The following is an 18872-nucleotide window of genomic DNA, read 5'->3' on the forward strand; positions in this document are numbered from 1 at the left end:
AGTGCAGATGCCTGGTGAAGGTAAATTGAATGGGATTTTCTGACTGTGGCAATGCACAGTGGCCCTCATGTACTGGCCTGCTTTGCTTGTATGTGCATTAGGTCCAACGTGGAGTGTGGTGGTTTTCAGATGTGTTCTTTGGGGGGCGCTGAGTAAGACAGCTGTGATGGAAGAGATTGGTCCAGTAAGAGAGGATATCAAACAGATTTGACTGTACTGTTGAAAAGTTCAAATCAAATGCCTGTGCTGTTGAGCATCTGTGTGTGTGTGTGTGTGTGTGTGTGTGTGTGTGTGTGTGTGTGTGTGTGTGTGTGTATGTTCACTAACAAAATTAGGTTTCTACACAGATCTATTGCATGGATTTCTGTTTGGTCATTAGCTGGATTTCCATTGGTCATTTCCCCCTGGCTCCTGGTCTCTGGCTGGCCTGCTTGTATCAATAGACCCATTCCCAATATTCTCAACCAAGAGCAGTGTAGAGAGTGTATGTGTCTGTCTGTCTGCCCCACTGGGATGTTTAAATGCAGAGTTCTTGCCATTCCTGGGTTCCTTATTAGGTCCCCCATGTTCCTTTGCTCTGCAAAGAAACGCAAATTGTACCGGAACTGGCCTGATGTGTGGGGCATGCCGTGGCGAGTGGTCTCATGAGAGAGGAGCTTTATTGAACCAAACCACAAAACCCAGGCCCAGCTCCAGACCCAGCAGTGCTGTGTTTTGGAGTCTGACGGGAGAGGTGACATCAATAATGCAGGAGTCATGACTGAGACTCGCCTTAGCAGGGTCGTCCTATAACTCAAGACAGTTCATGCTGAGGCTGTTTCTCTCTCGCTCTCTTCTTCCTCTCTTTGGTTTCTCGCTCTCCCTCTCTGTCTCTTTTTTCTGTCTCGTTGTCCCTCTATCTCTCCTGCCCGTCTCTCCCTCTCCCAGTCCTCTCTCTTACGCGCTCTCTTGATTCTTCTCCACTCTCTCTCCTTCTCTCAGGCTCTGTCCCTCTCTCTCTCTCTCCCTCTCTCATTTATCTCTCTCTCCTTCTCTCTCTTTCTTCCTCTCTTTGATGATAGCTATACCGACCTTGCTAATTGAGTTTGAGTGAACATGCTGAATACTTCCCCACTCCATGACATACTTACTCTGTGACCAATATATTTCAGCTGCTATTCAAAACATTTAAGGGAAAGTTAATTGACTTTTAGGGGGGGATCAAATATCCAATTACAACAGTGAACAGTAGGCAGAAAATGGTGACTGTACAATTGAGAGCTCTATCCAAGGCTCGGTTGAAGCCATAAACGTCATATTGCAAACAGAAGAGGGGGCGACAGATAGGCAGAGAGAAAGAGAGGAGTGACAGACGCCACATTAATGGTTTCATAACTCACCGGGGAAGCTATTATGTGCCATTAAGGGAGCAGCATTCAAAGAGGACACTTCCAATAAGTAACAATTATCTCAGGGTAGTAATGAGACAGGGCGATGCCTAGCTGTAGCCCATTTCAGAACGGGGCACTCCTACACAGAGAGGCCTGTCTCTGCGCTCATTTAGATTGATTGGGTTTTGATTTATGAGTCATCATGTTCCGATTTGTCGTAGCATTTGTCAGGCCCGACAGGATGGTTGTCTTCTTAGTTGCTTGCCACGGGGTTTACTGGGAAACATGGATCGTTTAATGGTGTCCTGAAAAGCGATTGAGCAACCGCGAAGTGCCTTTAAAGCATAATGCTTTTAAGCACATATGTCCCATACAAACCTGTTACATTGCTGAATTCATAGAACTTTCTCCTGAACATGACTTTCGTACAACAGCAAAATTATATTTTGCTTCATGTCTGTTTTGGTTTCTATGCAACATAAAAATTATAGGGTGAACTGCACCTGGTGCTGTCACCTCAAAGATGAAGCAAACCCTGGTAATTTGTTCCAAGCTAAAACATCACTATCCCGTTCCAAGTACTGGGATAATCACCAAAGCACACCAATTAACAGGTCTAAAATAAATATTTAAACTCTCCCTTGACACATGCAGGTGCAAGAGAACACAGTAGCATTTAATTTCTTATTTTCAAACAGCTGTATAAAATAATGTATTGGCTTCATGGTGTTGGTCTGACAAATAACACTCGGTTATGTCCTTCTAATCTTCAAATTCCCGATGCCAGAAAAGCACGTTTGGCAATGGTTTTCCCCGAGGGCACCTTCTCCGAATTTACCTACTGTATCCGGAGACCGGGCTAGCTTTGTCACTGAAAAGGGGCGTGGAATAACCTCGTAGACTACAGTATTCTACAGTAGTCCTTACCTAGGCTAATTCATGCTGTCCAGGCGCAGTTTCATTAAGAAATAATAGTGCAGGCTTACTTTTCATCTCTACGTTGACATTTCTTATAGCAAGCCATCGACCTCAAAGACCTCAACCGGGCTCGCAGTGAAACGTTCTCACCTCGCTTTCTATCCCGCATTGACAGCGGGGTTACGCAGAGACTCGTCGTGCGCTTTGTGTCTGCGCTGACAACTGTGCTAAGGGAACCACCGATTCTTCATACCAATCGTTTAGTGTAATGTTATGAAATCAACATAGCGAGAAGGAAGGACTTTTACCTCTTTCTTTTTTGTAAGCGGAGGTGTGTTTTTTGGGGCGGAGAAATGAAGAATCAACTCCCTACAATAGTCCTGACATGTTGGGTGTTTTTTGAGGTGAGCATCTCTGCATGTGTCACTATTGTCCCCTGGACTAGAGGCCGATTATCCACAATAAGCAATAACGCTATTTTTTTTTATTCAGGGGGAAACTGAAAATGCACTTGTCGTTTAGATATGGCGTGCTTATCGTTATTTATAGCGATAGACGTGATTTAGGGTGTCATACACAACATGTATTTGCTCATAAATAAAGCCGTTTATCCTTTTTAGATGACTTACAGCTGGCTAGCTTCTGTGATGCAATTATCCTTTGTCTTTTAGTCCAGACTGTCTCATGTGATAGCCGTTACTGTAGTTTGCTGTTTGCTGCTTGTCAGCATGGGGATGTCAAAATTACTTTCACCCTTTGATTTTATGCGGTGTCTGTGGCTGAATTTGTGAGACCACAACTTTAACAGTGCACGTTTTTCACAAAAGTCAGTAATAGCTTATGATCTATTTCAAAAGTCATGGTTGGATTGGTGCAGTGTTTTACTTTTTTGCTCCCTATGTAGTGTCTTGTGAAACGTTTTTATTGATACATCTTATTGATAAAGCTTAAGAAAGAATACAGTTTAATACAAGATTGTACAGCTGTTTTTTTTTCAATCAAATAACAGGCCTACGCACCCTTCTTTCATGCATAAGTGTTTCATACAATAGCAGTAGGTCATTGCCGTGTGGGCTGTTTGCTAGATTGCAGAGCAATCTTTCGAATTTCGTGGCAGTGAGTCAATAATTGCCAGTTTCGATGTTTGGCTTCGACACGCAATCTCCTGATGTGTCCACAGAGGCCAATCATTGTTGTGTCCTCCGACTTTTGTGATTTATGTCTGTTTTGATTTACATTAATATACCCCTACCCCTTAACTGAGTTATGCACTATGTCTTAAAGTGTACTCTTTGTGTTCCCCCTACTGACGCTGAGCCCTAGAGGCTAATTTAAACCTTTTAAGTTATCAAGCCGTTCAGTGGCCTCTCTCTCTTTCTCTCTCTCCCCCACACACCAACACACACACACACACACACACACAACCCCAAAGCCATACTTTCTCCACCACCTCCTAGCCAGCTCTACGAAGATTAAATATCAGTTCCCAGCTTTATATATACGATTCATAACATGTGGGAGCTCCACTGCTTCTGTTGTGTTGAAGAGTACAGTGCTTGAGTCCAGCCTCAGTCACAAGTCAGTTGTGTTTTGGCAGGAGGGGAGCCAGCAAGAAGGAAAGGGAGGTGAGGGGGGGGGGGGGGGGCTGTGGAGATGGGGTCTTAATGCTTCTGCTGTGGCTAGGAGGTCACACACCTAGTCACACATACACCCCCCCACAGGAGGATACAGCTGAATCTGTAACAACTGGGTGTGTTCCTTCCTGCTTGGGCTGCTATTGCTTTCTGGAAGGGATTGAGCTCATTAAAACAGGAAGTGAATTGTCCTGGGGAAGCGTAATTTAACTCACTTCATGGTTACCTTGGATTCACAATCCTAACTCCTAATAGCAATGGCACTAGTACTGTGTTGGCACTCGTATTCTCGCTAGATCTGAAATTACAAGAGCAACATATTACACAAATGCCAAGGGTTAATACCTTGTTAGCAAGGTATTAACCATGTTCCCCTTTACCTATTCCATCTCTCTCTCTCTCTCTCTCTCTCTCTCTCTCTCTCTCTCTCTCTCTCTCTCTCTCTCTCTCTCTCTCTCTCTCTCTCTCTCTCTCTCTCTCTCTCTCTCTCTCTCGCTCGCTCGCTCGCTCTTACTCAGCATTACAGTAATACTCTCTTGTGTTGAGTATTTGTGTGTTTTTGACTTGCGGCATACATTGATTGTGCATGAAGCAGCATAAAGCAGTTTTGTAGGTTAATGGCTTCAAAAGGTAATGCAGAACCACAATAAATGGTGATAAGGTAGTGAAACCTTTTTTCTTGCTGGTTGCCGTAACAACAAAGAGTGGCCCGGCCATGTGGCATGACCTTTATAGGCCACCGTCTGCCCACGCCAGTCAGACAGACTGAGTGCTCTGATCATTCACCCGTGTAATGAAGCCTTGGTCTCCTGGCGACTTACATCCCGGCTGTCTTGACTGCAGTGTAATTACATAGTAAATGCCATTTGGACATGCTGTAAACTAACGTAGGATCAACCATCTTATTAGGCCTGTTTTGATCTAATATCCAATCCAGGCTCTGAAATTGAAAAAAACACTTTCTCTGAGCGGCTGGTATATGGGGAGGAGATTGGATGAAGCAAGACTGATTTTCGATCTGAATATTGTTTTTAGCTTGCATAGTGACTCCCAGTGTGAAGTGCGTGAGAGGCTATAACCAGAGGATTCAGACAGTGCTGCTGGCAGGCTGCTGGTCTCAGATCTCCACTCTGTGCCAGGCACCCCTGGCCACGCTGGCCCCCGCCAGTGTTTGATCTTGGAAGGTTATGCTGGAACAAAGCAGAACCCAGGGAACAGAAAGAAGCCCCCTCCCGCCCAAACCTTCATGAAAAGCACTTGCATTTATTCTTCCTTCTTGTCCCTCGTTCTCTTGTTCACTTCTAGCTCTCTCTTGTACGCTCTCTCCCCGCTGTTCAACTTGAAAACCCCAGCCTCCTGGGCTGTTTTGCTTTTTGCTCGTCTAAAGTGGGTCTTCCACCAACTGTGTGTGTGTGTGGGAGGGGGTGGGTGGGTGGGTGGGGGGGCAGTAGAGGTACAGATGCCCCCCTGGCTTAGCACAGCGATGTGGGGGGGCCAAGTGCAGAGCGCTCTGGAGGGAGAGAGATATAGAGAGGGGGGCGGAAGGAGAGGAGGAGAGACAGAGAGTCTTTTGAGGGATTAGGAGTGACCCACCCCAGAGAGCCAGAGCCTGGGCCTGGGGCCCCTGTTCTGGTGGCGCTCCGGGTAGCTGTCGTGAAAACGATCCTTCTGGGGTTCCTGGCGCTCGCCAATGGGACAGACATCCCTCGGAGGATATCGATCTGCTCGGGTACGGACCCAGGCAGGGAGCAGAGTTGGAGGGCTGGATGGAGAACAGGACTGGGGCTGTGTTTGCCAGTTTTTCCTCGTGGTACCATTGAGAAGGTATACTGCTGCTCCAGAAGACACTGTCGAAAATGAAGTCTTTTTTTGGTTTGACCTCAGACCTAACAGCTGTAATAGTAGCCATTTGATTATTCACCATATATTAGAGCCTGCTCAAAGTGGTGAATAACAATCAGGCTGCAGTAATCTGACATTGGAGTAACGATGAACGCTCAACTTTGATTCACGCAGCCGTTTTAACTCAGCCGTTTAATCTCATGACTAATCCCATCACGGGGCTGTAGGCGTGGGTTCCAACAGTCACGTCGGACCGAGTGTGACAGCCAGAGAGGGGTGAGCGACGTGGAGGTGACACTCAGGTGTCCTGCCTGGGCGTGACCTGAAGAACCAGGAGGGAATTCCAGTGACTCATAGTTTAAATCCGATTACATTTGCCCATGCACAATATGACTCATGACAAACAAGTGTAATTTGAAGCGCTGAGGGAGTTTGAATGTCCTCGAACGATGACAGTTGTCTCCCCCCGGAGTCCTTCAGGTAGAAGTGCGTCAGGATTGTGGAGGAGGCCATCACTCGATGGCAACGTTACGATCACCATTGTCCCTGTGGACGACACCAGATTCACAGACCCTGTGTTTTTTGGCACCAAGACCCAATTAGAGACAGGATCATTAAAGCATGCCCAGAAGCCTCTTATCATTATTATTATCTCATTCTTAATAAACACGAGGTAAGGTAGAGGACACCTCCCTGTCAGGGGCTGCAGTGTGTTTCCATCTGGGCCCAGTGCACGTAACAAACAAGGCCGTGCTCGGAGAATCGACATCAGTGTAGAACTGGGAACCATCTCGACCTTTGAGCGAGTCTCCTGTGTCCTGGCACAAGGCGAGATGGCCATGGAGTTCCCATGGTACTGTAGCGCCCATCTCCCTGCCAGCTCCGCTCTGCCAGGGCGTCTGGTGGTGAGTTTCCTCTCCACCACCCTGCAGGCTCCAACTCACCGATAAACACGCTGACAAATAGCCTGTTGTTTGGCTGGCATGGATGCCATCATCCTCCCCCGACTTCAACTTTGCCAGCCTTCCCCAAGCTTGGCCCTCGCCAGCACCCCGCTGGGCCTCCTCTACCCAACCCCCATAAACCCCCTCCACCTACCCCTGAACCCCTCTCTAATGACCGTGCCATGCACACACACACACACCTAACACAAACATACACACACACACACACACACTCATCCTCTGGTACTTGTCCACACGGTGTAGAGCCCGGCATTCTCTGAAGAGGTCAGCCTCATTTTGCTCAGAGCCTCTTTGTACTGCTGCTGGTGTCGTGGCAGAACATGCCCCCCCCCCCCTGTGTTTACAGAGTAGGTGGCGTGACTCAGGAGTTCCTCCTGACAGGAAGTGTTAATTACACCGCCCCCTCAACCTTTCTCCTCCCAGCCACTCTCTTGCTCACGCCTCGAGAGGAGGAAAAGGTGGAGGTGGAGGAGGAGGGATGAGATGTGTGAGCCGGCTATACTAGCCTGCAGAGAGACAGCCACAGCACTATCTGCCAGTCAAGTAGAGTTAGGGTGAGGATAGGACAGGACAGCACGGCTCAGCACACCAACCTTGCCAAGATCACATCCTCTAAATCACACTCCCTAACAGAACTATTTAAATCACACACAAGCTTATAGTCAATAGCATTACGGCAAGCCTTCAATCTGAAGGAGGGATTCATTGTTTTGTTTTTTTTAATAGCCAGAATCTGTAATAGTCTGCAATGATCTTAAACTGTGTGGAAAGGTTGATTAGCGAGACATTCTGTCACTGAATAGTACATTGAAACAGCGCATGGATAGCCCACTGAAACGTATTGTCTTAGTTCAAAAAGCATTCCTCTTTGGAAATCTCTTTGTGTCTAGTTTCAAGGAAAATCATGGGCTGTTGCCTTGTCAAATCGCATGATGCACTAGAGGCAACGCATGGCCTTGTGTACGGTGTTAGTTAAGGACAGCCCTGTTTGTTTCTGTCTTGTTTGCTCACTCCTTTTCTCTTTCGAACTCCCGTTTCCCTCCCCCTTCATTGATTCCAGACTTTTCCACCTTTCTTTTCTCTACCTTTCTTTGTCTCCCATCCTCTTCCACTCATTCTCAATTTCCTCACAACATATCACACTAGAGCCTAGCCACTCCTACGCAGCAAGGCAGATCCATCTTTACCTTCTACAAGTGTCCGCTCCAGAGGCGGTAGGGGGGAGGGTTCAATCACCTGGGATGAGGTGTCTGTGAGAGACTTTTCTAGAGCCTTAGCTCCTGGGCTGTGGCAGAGAGTGTTCAAAAAGAGCTCCGGGAGATATTGATTATGAAATGACAGGTCTGCCAAGAGCCTGTAATCACAGACGATTGGAGCGCTGTGCAACAGGGTTGCAGACAACCCCATGCTGCTTGGAAACAAGGATGTGTGTGTGTTTTGTTACACTCCTTATCACATAACCTTTCAAATTGTCATCCAATTAGACTGTGAAAACAGCCTTCTAAAAAGGAAGCTTGGAGCATATCCTTCCTTCCAATAAACAGAGCGTATTGTCAGCTTGGAGAGGAAAAACAAGTGTGCTGTGTCCATCTCCACCAGCGTCGATCAAAACAAGGGCTTTGAAGTTGACTGCACAGTATTTAACAACCACGTCCACACCTGACATCCAATTTGAAATAATCCCCAATTTACAGTACAACCCAGCTGTCACAGGCAATCAGCCAGTCAAGTCTGAAAGCTGCCTTCCTCTCCTATCTTCACTTCACCTCTCTCCTCCCTTAAACTCCTTTTCTCTCCTCTCTTCAGTGAGTAGCAGGGGAGGGCCGCTTGTTTGAGGCTCATTAGCTAGGCCGGGTTAACAGGATGTTGTGCAGGTCCCCGGGGAAGGAGCCCGTTCTGCAGAGTTCTGCTTCTTCACCTCAAGGGAAAGTGCTACAATGTACCCGGTTGACTTCAGTCAAGTTTGTACTGTCTGGGGGCATGTGGGTCTGTGAGTGTGTCTGCGCGTGAGAGAGGGAGGGAGGAGAAAACAACTCACTCCCAATCGTTAATCTCTTTGACTCTACTTGTTTCAGTTTGTGGATGCCAAGAAGTACTGCTGGTATTTCGAGGGAGGATACCCAATCTACTTCATGTGAGTACTGCCTGTACAACCACAAAAATTCAATCGCCTGCATGCACACAAAATGAAAGAAAGTCTGACCTTTTCTTTGTGTGGCAAAAATACACATGGACCATTAGTGCAGAATCAATGATGCTGTAGAGCTGACTACAACTACAAGTCCTGACCACAACTACACAACATAGAATTCAGTCACACAACACGCAGCATGCACAACTGCTAGAGGCAATGTTATTCTCCTCTCCTGCTGTCGATCAGGAAGAAAGAAATTCGGCAAGCAGGAACCAATTATAGATAGCGCTGTGTGTGGAGTTTTTCTCTGGGAGTCCATGATGCTGGATAGAGAGGATTTGCATGGGGCTCTTTCCCGTTGACACCGCGCCACAATCCTAGTTGAGTCCAGGTTCTCTGGCAAATCAGGATGGAGGGGCGTGGTCAGGAGCTGTGTGTGGTTGGTGAGATGAGGGTGAAGGGGTAGGGGACTTTGTTGTGATAGGTCTGGGCTCAGGGATGCTGTCCGCAACACCCTGCCCTCAGATTATCAGCAACCGTTCGGTTAGGACTCAAGGGACGCTGACTGACTCCAAATTGAACGGCTCAGCCCCTGTCAAGGCCCAGCCTAAAGACCTGCCTCTGCCAGCGGGCTTGAGGCACACAAACACGAAGCTGACTCATTCCGTTTAAACAAGCAAGGGGGCTTCACATGGGAACACGGGCCCAGGAAGAATATGAAAAGAGGATAAGTCTGTGAAGAACTGGCGTGATTACATCTCGGGCTGTAGAAACGCTCTGAAGTATGTGTACGCTGAAGAGCGCTTGTTTGTGAAGCCGTTAGTGCGGTGACCCAAGGTCCTCCCAAAGAATTTCAGAATGGATCCACAGTTTTTCATGTCTTGAGGCAGTGTGTCAGACTGTATTGAAGTCATTCAGTCTATCAAATACATAATACATTTTTCAGCCATATTTATAAATAGATTATTTATAGTAATAGCATTGCATAGTGCGGCTGAGAATAATGAAACTGCAATCAAGAGTTGACTAAATTAGCACTGAAGTTCAGTTGTTCACTGTGGTGCTGTGTATCTCTTACACTCTCTGGCAACGTGTTTACAGCTGCTGCATGACCTCAGCAGAAATGTTTTTTAAGGCAATCCTCTTATTTAGCTCTTAATGATGTCTAATTAGTGATGTTATCTTGCCACTGAGGTTTAAGAGTGCTTTGAAGGCCTGCTGGATTAGTTTGAAACTAATTCTGTGCTTATACTTCTCATTTCATGCTGGAGAGCTGTTTTGAGTTCTTGAGAGCTTACCAACAGCGACACAAGCTGACCAAACTGAGCAATTGAGAAACTTTGATTGGTTTGTTCAGGGATAATTAGGGTGATATGAATTCAGAGCAGAAAGGGAACTTTTCACAGGGTGCCGTGTAAGCAATGAATGCCTGGGTTTAGGCTGATAAAAATCAATAGGATCTGCTGCAATTTAGCCAAACAAGCAGCACTTCAGGGTGAAGGCTGATAAGGCCTGCAATGCCTTCATCACAAACTGCCTCATATTGGACCTGCTGTTCAAAATAAAGGGCATATGGATTCTGTCAAGCCCTTTTTTAATGAAAGACAGCAATTACAGCTATTCTGCTTAAATGTTAATATTGGTTTCCAATCAGACACTCCTGTATTCATCATAAACACACATTTTCAATGATGGACTTTGATAGCATGCCTCTGTGTGTGTGTGTGTGTGTGTGTGTGTGTGTGTGTGTGTGTGTGTGGAGTTTGTGGGTTTCTAATTTCTTTCAGTAGACCATTTAATATAGCACACCGTACATTATAGAGTCTGCAGTCCATTATAGAGTCTGCCAACAGATAAATACCAATCAATGAATAGGCCTGTGCAATAAGCAGAGTGGCGGCAGGATTCTGTTGTTGACTCTACATTTACTTGACTTGAGAAAGAGTAGTGTCGTTTCTGCCCAAAAGGTTGCTCTCTGAAGATGTCTGACAGGGCTGGTTTCCCAAGTTCAAATGCAAAGGTTCTTTATTTGATCATCAGGAATACGTACACGGGCTCTCTGCGGTAGAGAGCTTAGCTAAGACATGGCAACATCGATCCTTTTATACATTCCCAAACAGACCCTCCTTTATCATATCATGACATGTGTTTTATTCCTGTTATCTTTCCCAGCTGCCCACGTCAGATTGTCCTATCGTTAAAGTTCACTCTAATCAGTCCTAGCCAACTAAAGTCCGGTTTTAGTCAGGGTCTATCTCTTCCTATCTGGTGTTCACAAAATGTAAAATGCCCTGTCTAATGTCATCCATTGGGATAATTACTGAGTGATGTCCTCGGCCCTCAATCCTAACCTTTGGTTAATGGTCATTTGGCTTTTTGTATGATCTTCTGATCTTGTGCTCTCTGGGACAGTGCTAAGTTCACCTGAGGTACTTTCCCAGTCAGCTATAACTTCCAAGGATGGTCCTTGTGATAGTTCACATTAGGCTAACCAACTAGTTTAGTGTTAGTCCAGTTACATACAGTTCTTGGCCCGCAACAAAAGTTACACCAACTCATCCATTACAGGAACGGAAAAAAGTTAACAAATGTCAAGAAATGGCTACATCTTTCCTGATTTATCAAACTAGTTTAGGAATCCAAATAAGTACGTACACATACGTATGTGTGTGTCTTCCAGTTCCGTCTAATTTCTATAATTGGTCTCGGCTGGTTCTCACATATGAATACACTTTGCCATGTCCCTGAAACACCTCCGTTAAATGTTATATCAGTTAATATACTGGACCTCCACTGTTAACTCATCCATATCCCACTGACTCCATTAGGCATTCATACTCACCGCCACTAACATTCGCTCAGCTAGAGGCATGTGGGTTAAATGCATTGACACTGGAGTTTTTACCACCCACACTGTCAGTAGCACAAAGAGATGGGGAAATCAGGAAGGTAGCCGGGGGGAGGTTAGTGAGTGTCAGGCTCTCTGACTAAGCCGAAGAGAGATTAGTTTTGCTAGAGTGGATCTTATTTGAATTTGGCTCTAAAATTGGGAGACTGGACGGCAGAGGAGGGGGTTCTCTCAAGTGCTCATTTCCTCTCTTCTCCTCACCTTTTCTGCTCTCTTCTTCCCCTCTCTCCTACCTGCTGGTTTCATGCCAGTTTTCCATTTCAGTCCCTGTTACCATGTCAGCAGTCTATCTTTCCTATTATAATCTCATTCGTGTTCTCATAGAGGGAAGCTTGTTGATATATTGTTCCATGGTCCATCATGGTAGGCCCTATGTGTTGCAATGAGGTGGAAAGCATTGACCTCATCTTGATCCCTGAATTCTAAGAGCCAGTTGGATAATTTACTGCATGCATTTTCTCAGATAAGCATTTTCTCCTAAACCAGTCTCTATATCACTATGTTTAGCGATACACTCTGCTCGCATCAGCAGAGCGAAGTGCACAATGCAAAACACAACTGCACACTCATGAATACTTTGTCGGCCTGCAGCGTGCATTCAATTCAGTCGGCATGTCTTGCTTCCCCAAGTTCATTTGATAACTCCTATTTGAACCTTTGCGAAACCCAAACCAACCGAACCAGCCGCTATGCACGTTTCCTTAGCAACGTTATCTCATATCACAGTTGGACGTGATAGGGTTAGACGCCGCTAGAAGAGGTTAACATATCTGAATTTAGCCTGGGCTTTGATGCAGTTGCTTGTTGTGTCGTCACGTTCCTTCGTGGCGCCAGGAGAGAGCCGTCGAGTATGAACAACTGGCGTTAATCTGCATCGATTGAGCAAGCGTTTGCTCCGTTTGTTAAGGATTGTGTCGTGCGACTGGATACAAATGAGAAAGTGTTTATTAAAGATGAGCTGGGACTGGGGCTGCTGCTCTGTCCCACAGCAAAGACTGAGAATACATTACAAGCACCCCCCGGCTCACACACACACACACACACACACACACACACACACACACATCAATCTCCACGCACACGTTCACACAAAACTGTTTTCGGTAGGATTATAAATGGAGAACAAGCCATCAATCCTCCATACACAAACGCACAGCACTGACTATCAAAATAGAGATTTCATCCCCATCACATTGACACAAAATAGAAAAAGCGAGCATTTGTTGCTAGGTTTATTTTCGCTAATGTTAGCTAATATGACACGACGATTGTGCATTGAGAAATCTTAAGAGGTCTTATCAAAGAGAAGACATGAAGGTCAGTATTAAGTGGGTGTATTCGTCTGTAAGAGTAAGAGGACTGAAGAGTTTGAAGAAATTTTGAGGAATAAAGAGATTCATCCATGAGCATTTGGATCGCTACTTAAGAGAGGGAAAGGGTTATGTTAAAAAGAATATTGATAGCACACTGCCAGGTACCCAGTCCTCATACTAAACTGCAACACCAGCACTGAGTGCAAACCTATAGAGGCTTCAGTAGGCCATGCAGCACCGAACATTCCCATCGTCATATCTCTGTAAGTGCGTGTTTGTACATTGTTTATATTTCTAAAGGGGAGTGTACACCTAACCATGGTCTGTTTTTTCAGATGTCGTTCCTACGAGGACTGCTGTGGCACTCGCTGCTGCGTGAGGGCCCTGTCCATCCAGAGGCTGTGGTACTTCTGGTGAGTAGTCCTGCTTCACACCTGGCACTGTGGACCACTATCGGACCCTCCTGAGTGCCTCTGGGGTGGAGAAACGCACCTGTTCGGCTCTCTCTTTCATCCATATGGCTATTGCGGAAGTGGCAATTAACCATGAAATTGGTCTCTCACCAATCATTAATCTGTGTTAGCCGCATAACTAGCCATGACAAGCTCTTGAGCGATGAGAGGCCAGGAACACTTAAGGTCCCACTGTTGTTTTTGTTCCCGCTCTGTATCCATGACGTGGGCTTCTGTGGGAAATAGCTTTCCTTTACCATGGAAACGTGTGTTGTCACCCCAGCGAGCAACGGTGAAGGAGGTGTTTTGATGAGCGGCCTGCATGTGTCCGTGTCTGAGCTGTGGGCTTTGTTGTTTCGCCCCTTTTCTTTCAGCTGTCTCTCAGCCCCAGCTGTGAGGACAATGGTGACACATCTTGATGCACACCTTGTCCCCCCTCACACACACACACACACACCTTACCTCCGGGCCATGTGGAGCCTGGAAGATAGAGATGTAGATGCATTTACTTAGTGGTACTGGATGCTGTTTATTCCTTTATGCATTGTGCCAAACTGTCTCTGCCCCTCTCTGCCCCCCCCCAAAGGCTGCTGTTGATGATGGGGGTGCTGTTCTGCTGTGGGGCGGGCTTCTTCATCCGGAGACGCATGTACCCCTCCCCCCTCAGCGAGGACCCCGCCTTCAACGTCTCCTTCACCAGGCAGCCGGTCACCACGCCAGGTGGGCTATCACCATGCCAACTACCCTGTTTTACTTCAGTATGCTACCATACCAAACATGACCCTGTTTTACCTCAGCATGCTACCATATCTCACACGACCCTGTTTTACCTCAGCATGCTACAATACCAAACACGACCCTGTTTTACCTCAGCATGCTACAATACCAAACACGACCCTGTTTTACCTCAGCAAGCTACCCTACCTCACACCCTACCACGCACCTTACCACACCATCCTACCTAACATTACATTTACACACACCTTACCAAACACTCCTAAGCTCTGTGGCTGAGAAACCCCATGACCCACAACAGTGAGCACGTAATATCTCTATAACCTCTCTCTGCGGACCGTCGCCCTGTCCTCCACAGGGCTGCAGAGCGGCAGAGGAGATAATAGACCAGGCACACAGTGTACAGAGGAACACACCTCTATTTCATCAACGGTAATTACACCAGGCTCATGCCAGGTGCATCCGATAATTAAAACGACATCTGATGAGTTCAAACACTGGGTAATCACCAGGCATTCCCAAACACAGAATACTCTGTTCCCAATCAGATATTACAATCCCGCTTAAATTAGCGTGTCTTTCTGCGTAATTGCATTGTTGGTGGTGGTGTTTTCCTGTGTGCGTAGCCAGAATTTAAATTTTTGGGCCGTTCCTTCTTACAATGAGGGGGCAACTCAAAGATTTTTCTTATTGTAGAAAATCAGAAATCTGTGGGGGGGGGGGGGGGAGGACAGGACAGGACATGTAAATGAGGACTCGCGTGGCTGTGCCCCTGACGTGATTGTGGAGTTTCTGAGGTTGTTGATGTTGATTATGAAGCAGGCTATTTCCCTCTCTGGCTCGCTCTCTGGCTCTTTCTGTCCCCCTTCCCCTTTCTCTGCCTCTCGTTCTCCCTCTTCTCTCTCTCGCTCTCTCTTTCTCCCTCGCTCTCTCTTTCTTTCTCTCTCTCTCTCTCTCTGGAGGTCTGCCACGAGTCAGCATGAGTCTGCTCCCTGCTGAATAAGCAGAACAGAGGAACAGATCGGATGCCAGCAGATCTCCTCTGCTCTTCTTCTCATCATTCTCCTCCTTTAGTCTCCTCTTCTTTCCACCATTCTTTCCTCTTCCTTCTATTCTAAAGAAGCTGGTCAGACTGTATTACCCAGAGGAATGTCCAGTCCAACATATCTTGAAGTTTGTCTATTTTACCACCCTCTCTCCTTCCTTTCTCAGCCGTTCGGTCATAGAGATAAAAGTGGGGAATAGAGTTAAAGAGATAGATTAGACTCGGAAGGTGCTTTGTCACAACGATTGAGTGATTCAACTGAGGCATTCTGTCTTTACTGCCAGGGTTGAAGTGAACCTGGCACAGTATGTCATCCTTTAGTCTTGCAGAGTGGTGAAGAGGAGAGGGGAGAGGGGAGGAAGGAAGGAGAGGAGAGGGAAGGTGGAGTGCAGTGGGGAGAAGAGGAGAGATGAAGGGAGGAGAGATGAAGGGAGAAGAGATGAAGGGAGGAGAGGCAGTGCCACGATGCAGCTCTATATTATCCCCCCCCCCCCCCCACACCCCAGGATTTTCCTGTGTAAGAGAGAAGGCAAGAGAATGCTTCTATACTATTGTTATCAACTCCCTTCTCCACAAACCAAACCCTTATGAAATCCTTGATTTTCTTCTTCATGTTTATTTTAGACATGCTGGATCTAGAGAGGGAAGTCCGTTCAAGTTGGGAAAAAGGGTTGAAAAAGGGTTGAAATCTTTTATATAGTAACATCAAATGTTATGGGACTCCATCATCTCTTGTTGTCATGAAACCTTTGTCTCTTTTAAAAACCGTTCCCTTCAACATCCTCTGAACTGCCAAACAGCAAAGAGCTGAAAGTAGGGCAGCCAATCACGGTGTACAGAGCATCTTTATCGGACATGGGCAGAAAGAAAGTGGACCTTTCATTAAATCAGTCAGCCATGCGGAAAATGGAGTTCTCCAATAATAATACATGGATGTGTAATTCTGTTCATGGGTTTGTTGTCTGTTGAGTTCCTACTACTTTGTCTCTCTCTCTCTCTCTCTCTCTCTCTCTCTCTCTCTCTCTCTCTACTCTCTATCTATTTATCTCTCTGTCTCTCTCTCTCTGTTGGTCTCTCTCTCTGTCTGTCTCTCCTTTCTGTCTGTCTGTCTCTCTCTCTGTCTCTCTCTCTCTACTCTCTGTCTCTCTCTCTCTCTACTCTCTATCTATTTATCTCTCTGTCTCTCTCTCTCTGTCGGTCTCTCTCTTTGGATTGGGTTTTCTCTCCGTCTCATTATCTTTTTTCTGTCTGAAACGCCAACGTTTGTTTATTAGTACCCTTCAGTATGATGCACTTTTTTATTTGTTCAGTTAATAAGATGTTTTATTTCCTGTTTTCACTGACTGTGTTTTCTGTTCTCCTTCTCTGTTCTTTAGTTTCCCAGCAACCGAGCATGCAGGGCTACGACCCCCCCCTGACCCCCGCCTTCCCCATCCCACCCGGCCCCGCCCACATGATGACCTCATACCCCCCGCCCCCTACCTACTGCAACCACCCGCCCCCACCCTACGAACAGGTGTTCAACAGTGCCGACAAGAGGTAACCGTAGAAACAACGACAAAGATGACAGCGTGGCGGAGAGACGGCGGCGGTGGCGGCGTTGTCCACAGCGTTATCTCCACCATCCCTGGATCTGCTTCCTGGTGATGTCATCAGTAAAGGTGGTGTGTGATTGGTTAGAGCTGTCTGTCCGTGTGACTTCTAAGACCTCCATGAGGTTAGAAAACTCAGAGCCCCCAGGGTGCAGCTAGGGACACGCCGCTACCTGTGGACCTGTAACCATGGAGACTGGACTGGACCAGACTAGTCTGGACTGGGATTCGCAGGTCTTTCCTAAGTTGTAGATAGACTGTAGACAGGTTAAATCAACTTTAACCTGTCTACAGGTTAATTGAAACAAAAGCTTTTATGAAAACTTTTTAGATTTTAAGCTTATTCATCTCTCATCTATCCCTCGCTCTCCAGGTCAGTGTCCTGACCTGTCCTGTACAGTCCCTGGTTCAGTCAGTTCTGCTTCAGATAACCATTGCTGACAATAGCATGTAGGAAGAGAGGCACCGCCCCTCAACAGCTCTCCAGTCCTGGCATAGTTCAACTCATGCACACTCCCCACAGCACAGCTGTAAATCAGACATGGCCCAAAACTGTATTTCTTGGTGTTGGTATTTATCATTATTTATATGTATGGTTATTATTGCCTAAATGGGAGTCCATGTTGCTCACACGCTCCACTCCTCCCTCAGTTCTACTGTACTCTACTGTACGCTACTCCCAGCAAAAGGTGAAGACTATCAACAGGAACCCTCCAGCCATGTTTCTTTGAGATAACAAAGGTGGAGGTTTTGAAAACGGTGTTTACACATACACACACTCGCAGTTTGAATGACAACGACTGACAAAGGTGATGTTTTTGAGAGCAGATGGAGAACGCCTGCTCTCTCATGGAGTACTCAGACTGAACTAGAGTACCTCCTGTAGTTACTGAGCTGCAGTCAGACCACAGCACAGCAATATCTAGATGATATACTGGTGGTAGCTGCCAAACATTAGCCGTGTTCTGTACATAGCCGACTTTAGTTACTTCAACTCACCATTTCAAAGCAGTACGCAGTCACCTATAAATTATTTACATGTAGAGGATAAGGGAATCATCTTCAAATGAAAAACTTCACAAATTCAGGATTCACTGTCCATATTCTGCAAGCAACCAGACAGACGGTGTTTTTGTAGTGATTTTAAAGCATTTAAAATAAGGCAGATTTCAATCTATGATGCCAATGTTCTAGTTTTTGGATTCATAACAATCGGACGATAATATGAGCAGTTTGGTTTGATCATCTTAACTATGCAACTGAGAGATGGTTACAGACATTTATAGAGTTAGATATATGCTTTAATCACTGTTGTCTCCATCGTGTTTATTAAAGTCCTACAGTACGTCCCTGAGAAATGTGAATAAAGCTCTCTTTTGATAAACGTCTTTTGTGGTTTTTTCTTTATTGCTTGACAGACAGATAAACATTCTGAAGGTTCCTCCACTGTCTCTCCTTACCTTAAGTACTTCTGCACATCTACCTGAAGATGTTCTGTGTTCTGTATGAAGGTCACTAAGATGGAAAGATGTCCTTGTTATTTGATATAAAAGGAATATCTGCTTGAGTCTCACATCTCTTTTCCACACTTTTCGCTTCGTTTTGAAAAAAAAAATCGAAATTAACGGTGAACTTCCAGTGTAGCTGTGATTCTCGTCTGTCTACTCATGAGTCACAGGGTGCTATTCAACGGCAGTGCTAGCTTTTAACAAATACACAGACCCAGGCAGAACTAATAGGATGGAAATAGAGAGAGCTAGGTAGAAGTTGGTGTAATTACAGCTGGCATATTATACAATTAGATCAGGCTCTATATAGAAGTCTAATTGGCCGCAACAACTCACTGACTGTCTCCTACTCGACGTAACTTTTATGAAAGGAAATAAACTTGTTCCAACATCAAGGTTTACAGTTTTTCTCCATTGCTTTGGTTCAATTCTTGAAACAGAAATTACATTTTCAAA

General features: G+C 45.9%; 1 protein-coding gene across 1 annotated transcript; it reads left to right on the plus strand.

Annotated features, from left to right (window-relative positions):
• The first annotated feature begins 2413 nt into the window (after positions 1-2413).
• vopp1b (VOPP1 WW domain binding protein b) lies at positions 2414-18296 on the plus strand. The gene is made up of 5 exons (XM_084703255.1): positions 2414-2692; positions 8805-8863; positions 13420-13497; positions 14123-14256; positions 16693-18296. The coding sequence occupies exons 1-5, from the start codon at positions 2642-2644 to the stop codon at positions 16857-16859; spliced, it is 489 nt and encodes a 162-aa protein (XP_084559381.1). The 5' UTR covers positions 2414-2641; the 3' UTR covers positions 16860-18296.
• Positions 18297-18872: the final 576 nt, after the last annotated feature.

This window comes from Hypomesus nipponensis, chromosome 8 (genome assembly GCF_054491055.1).
Source record: "Hypomesus nipponensis isolate SF chromosome 8, ASM5449105v1, whole genome shotgun sequence".
In the NCBI taxonomy this organism is placed as follows: domain Eukaryota; kingdom Metazoa; phylum Chordata; class Actinopteri; order Osmeriformes; family Osmeridae; genus Hypomesus; species Hypomesus nipponensis.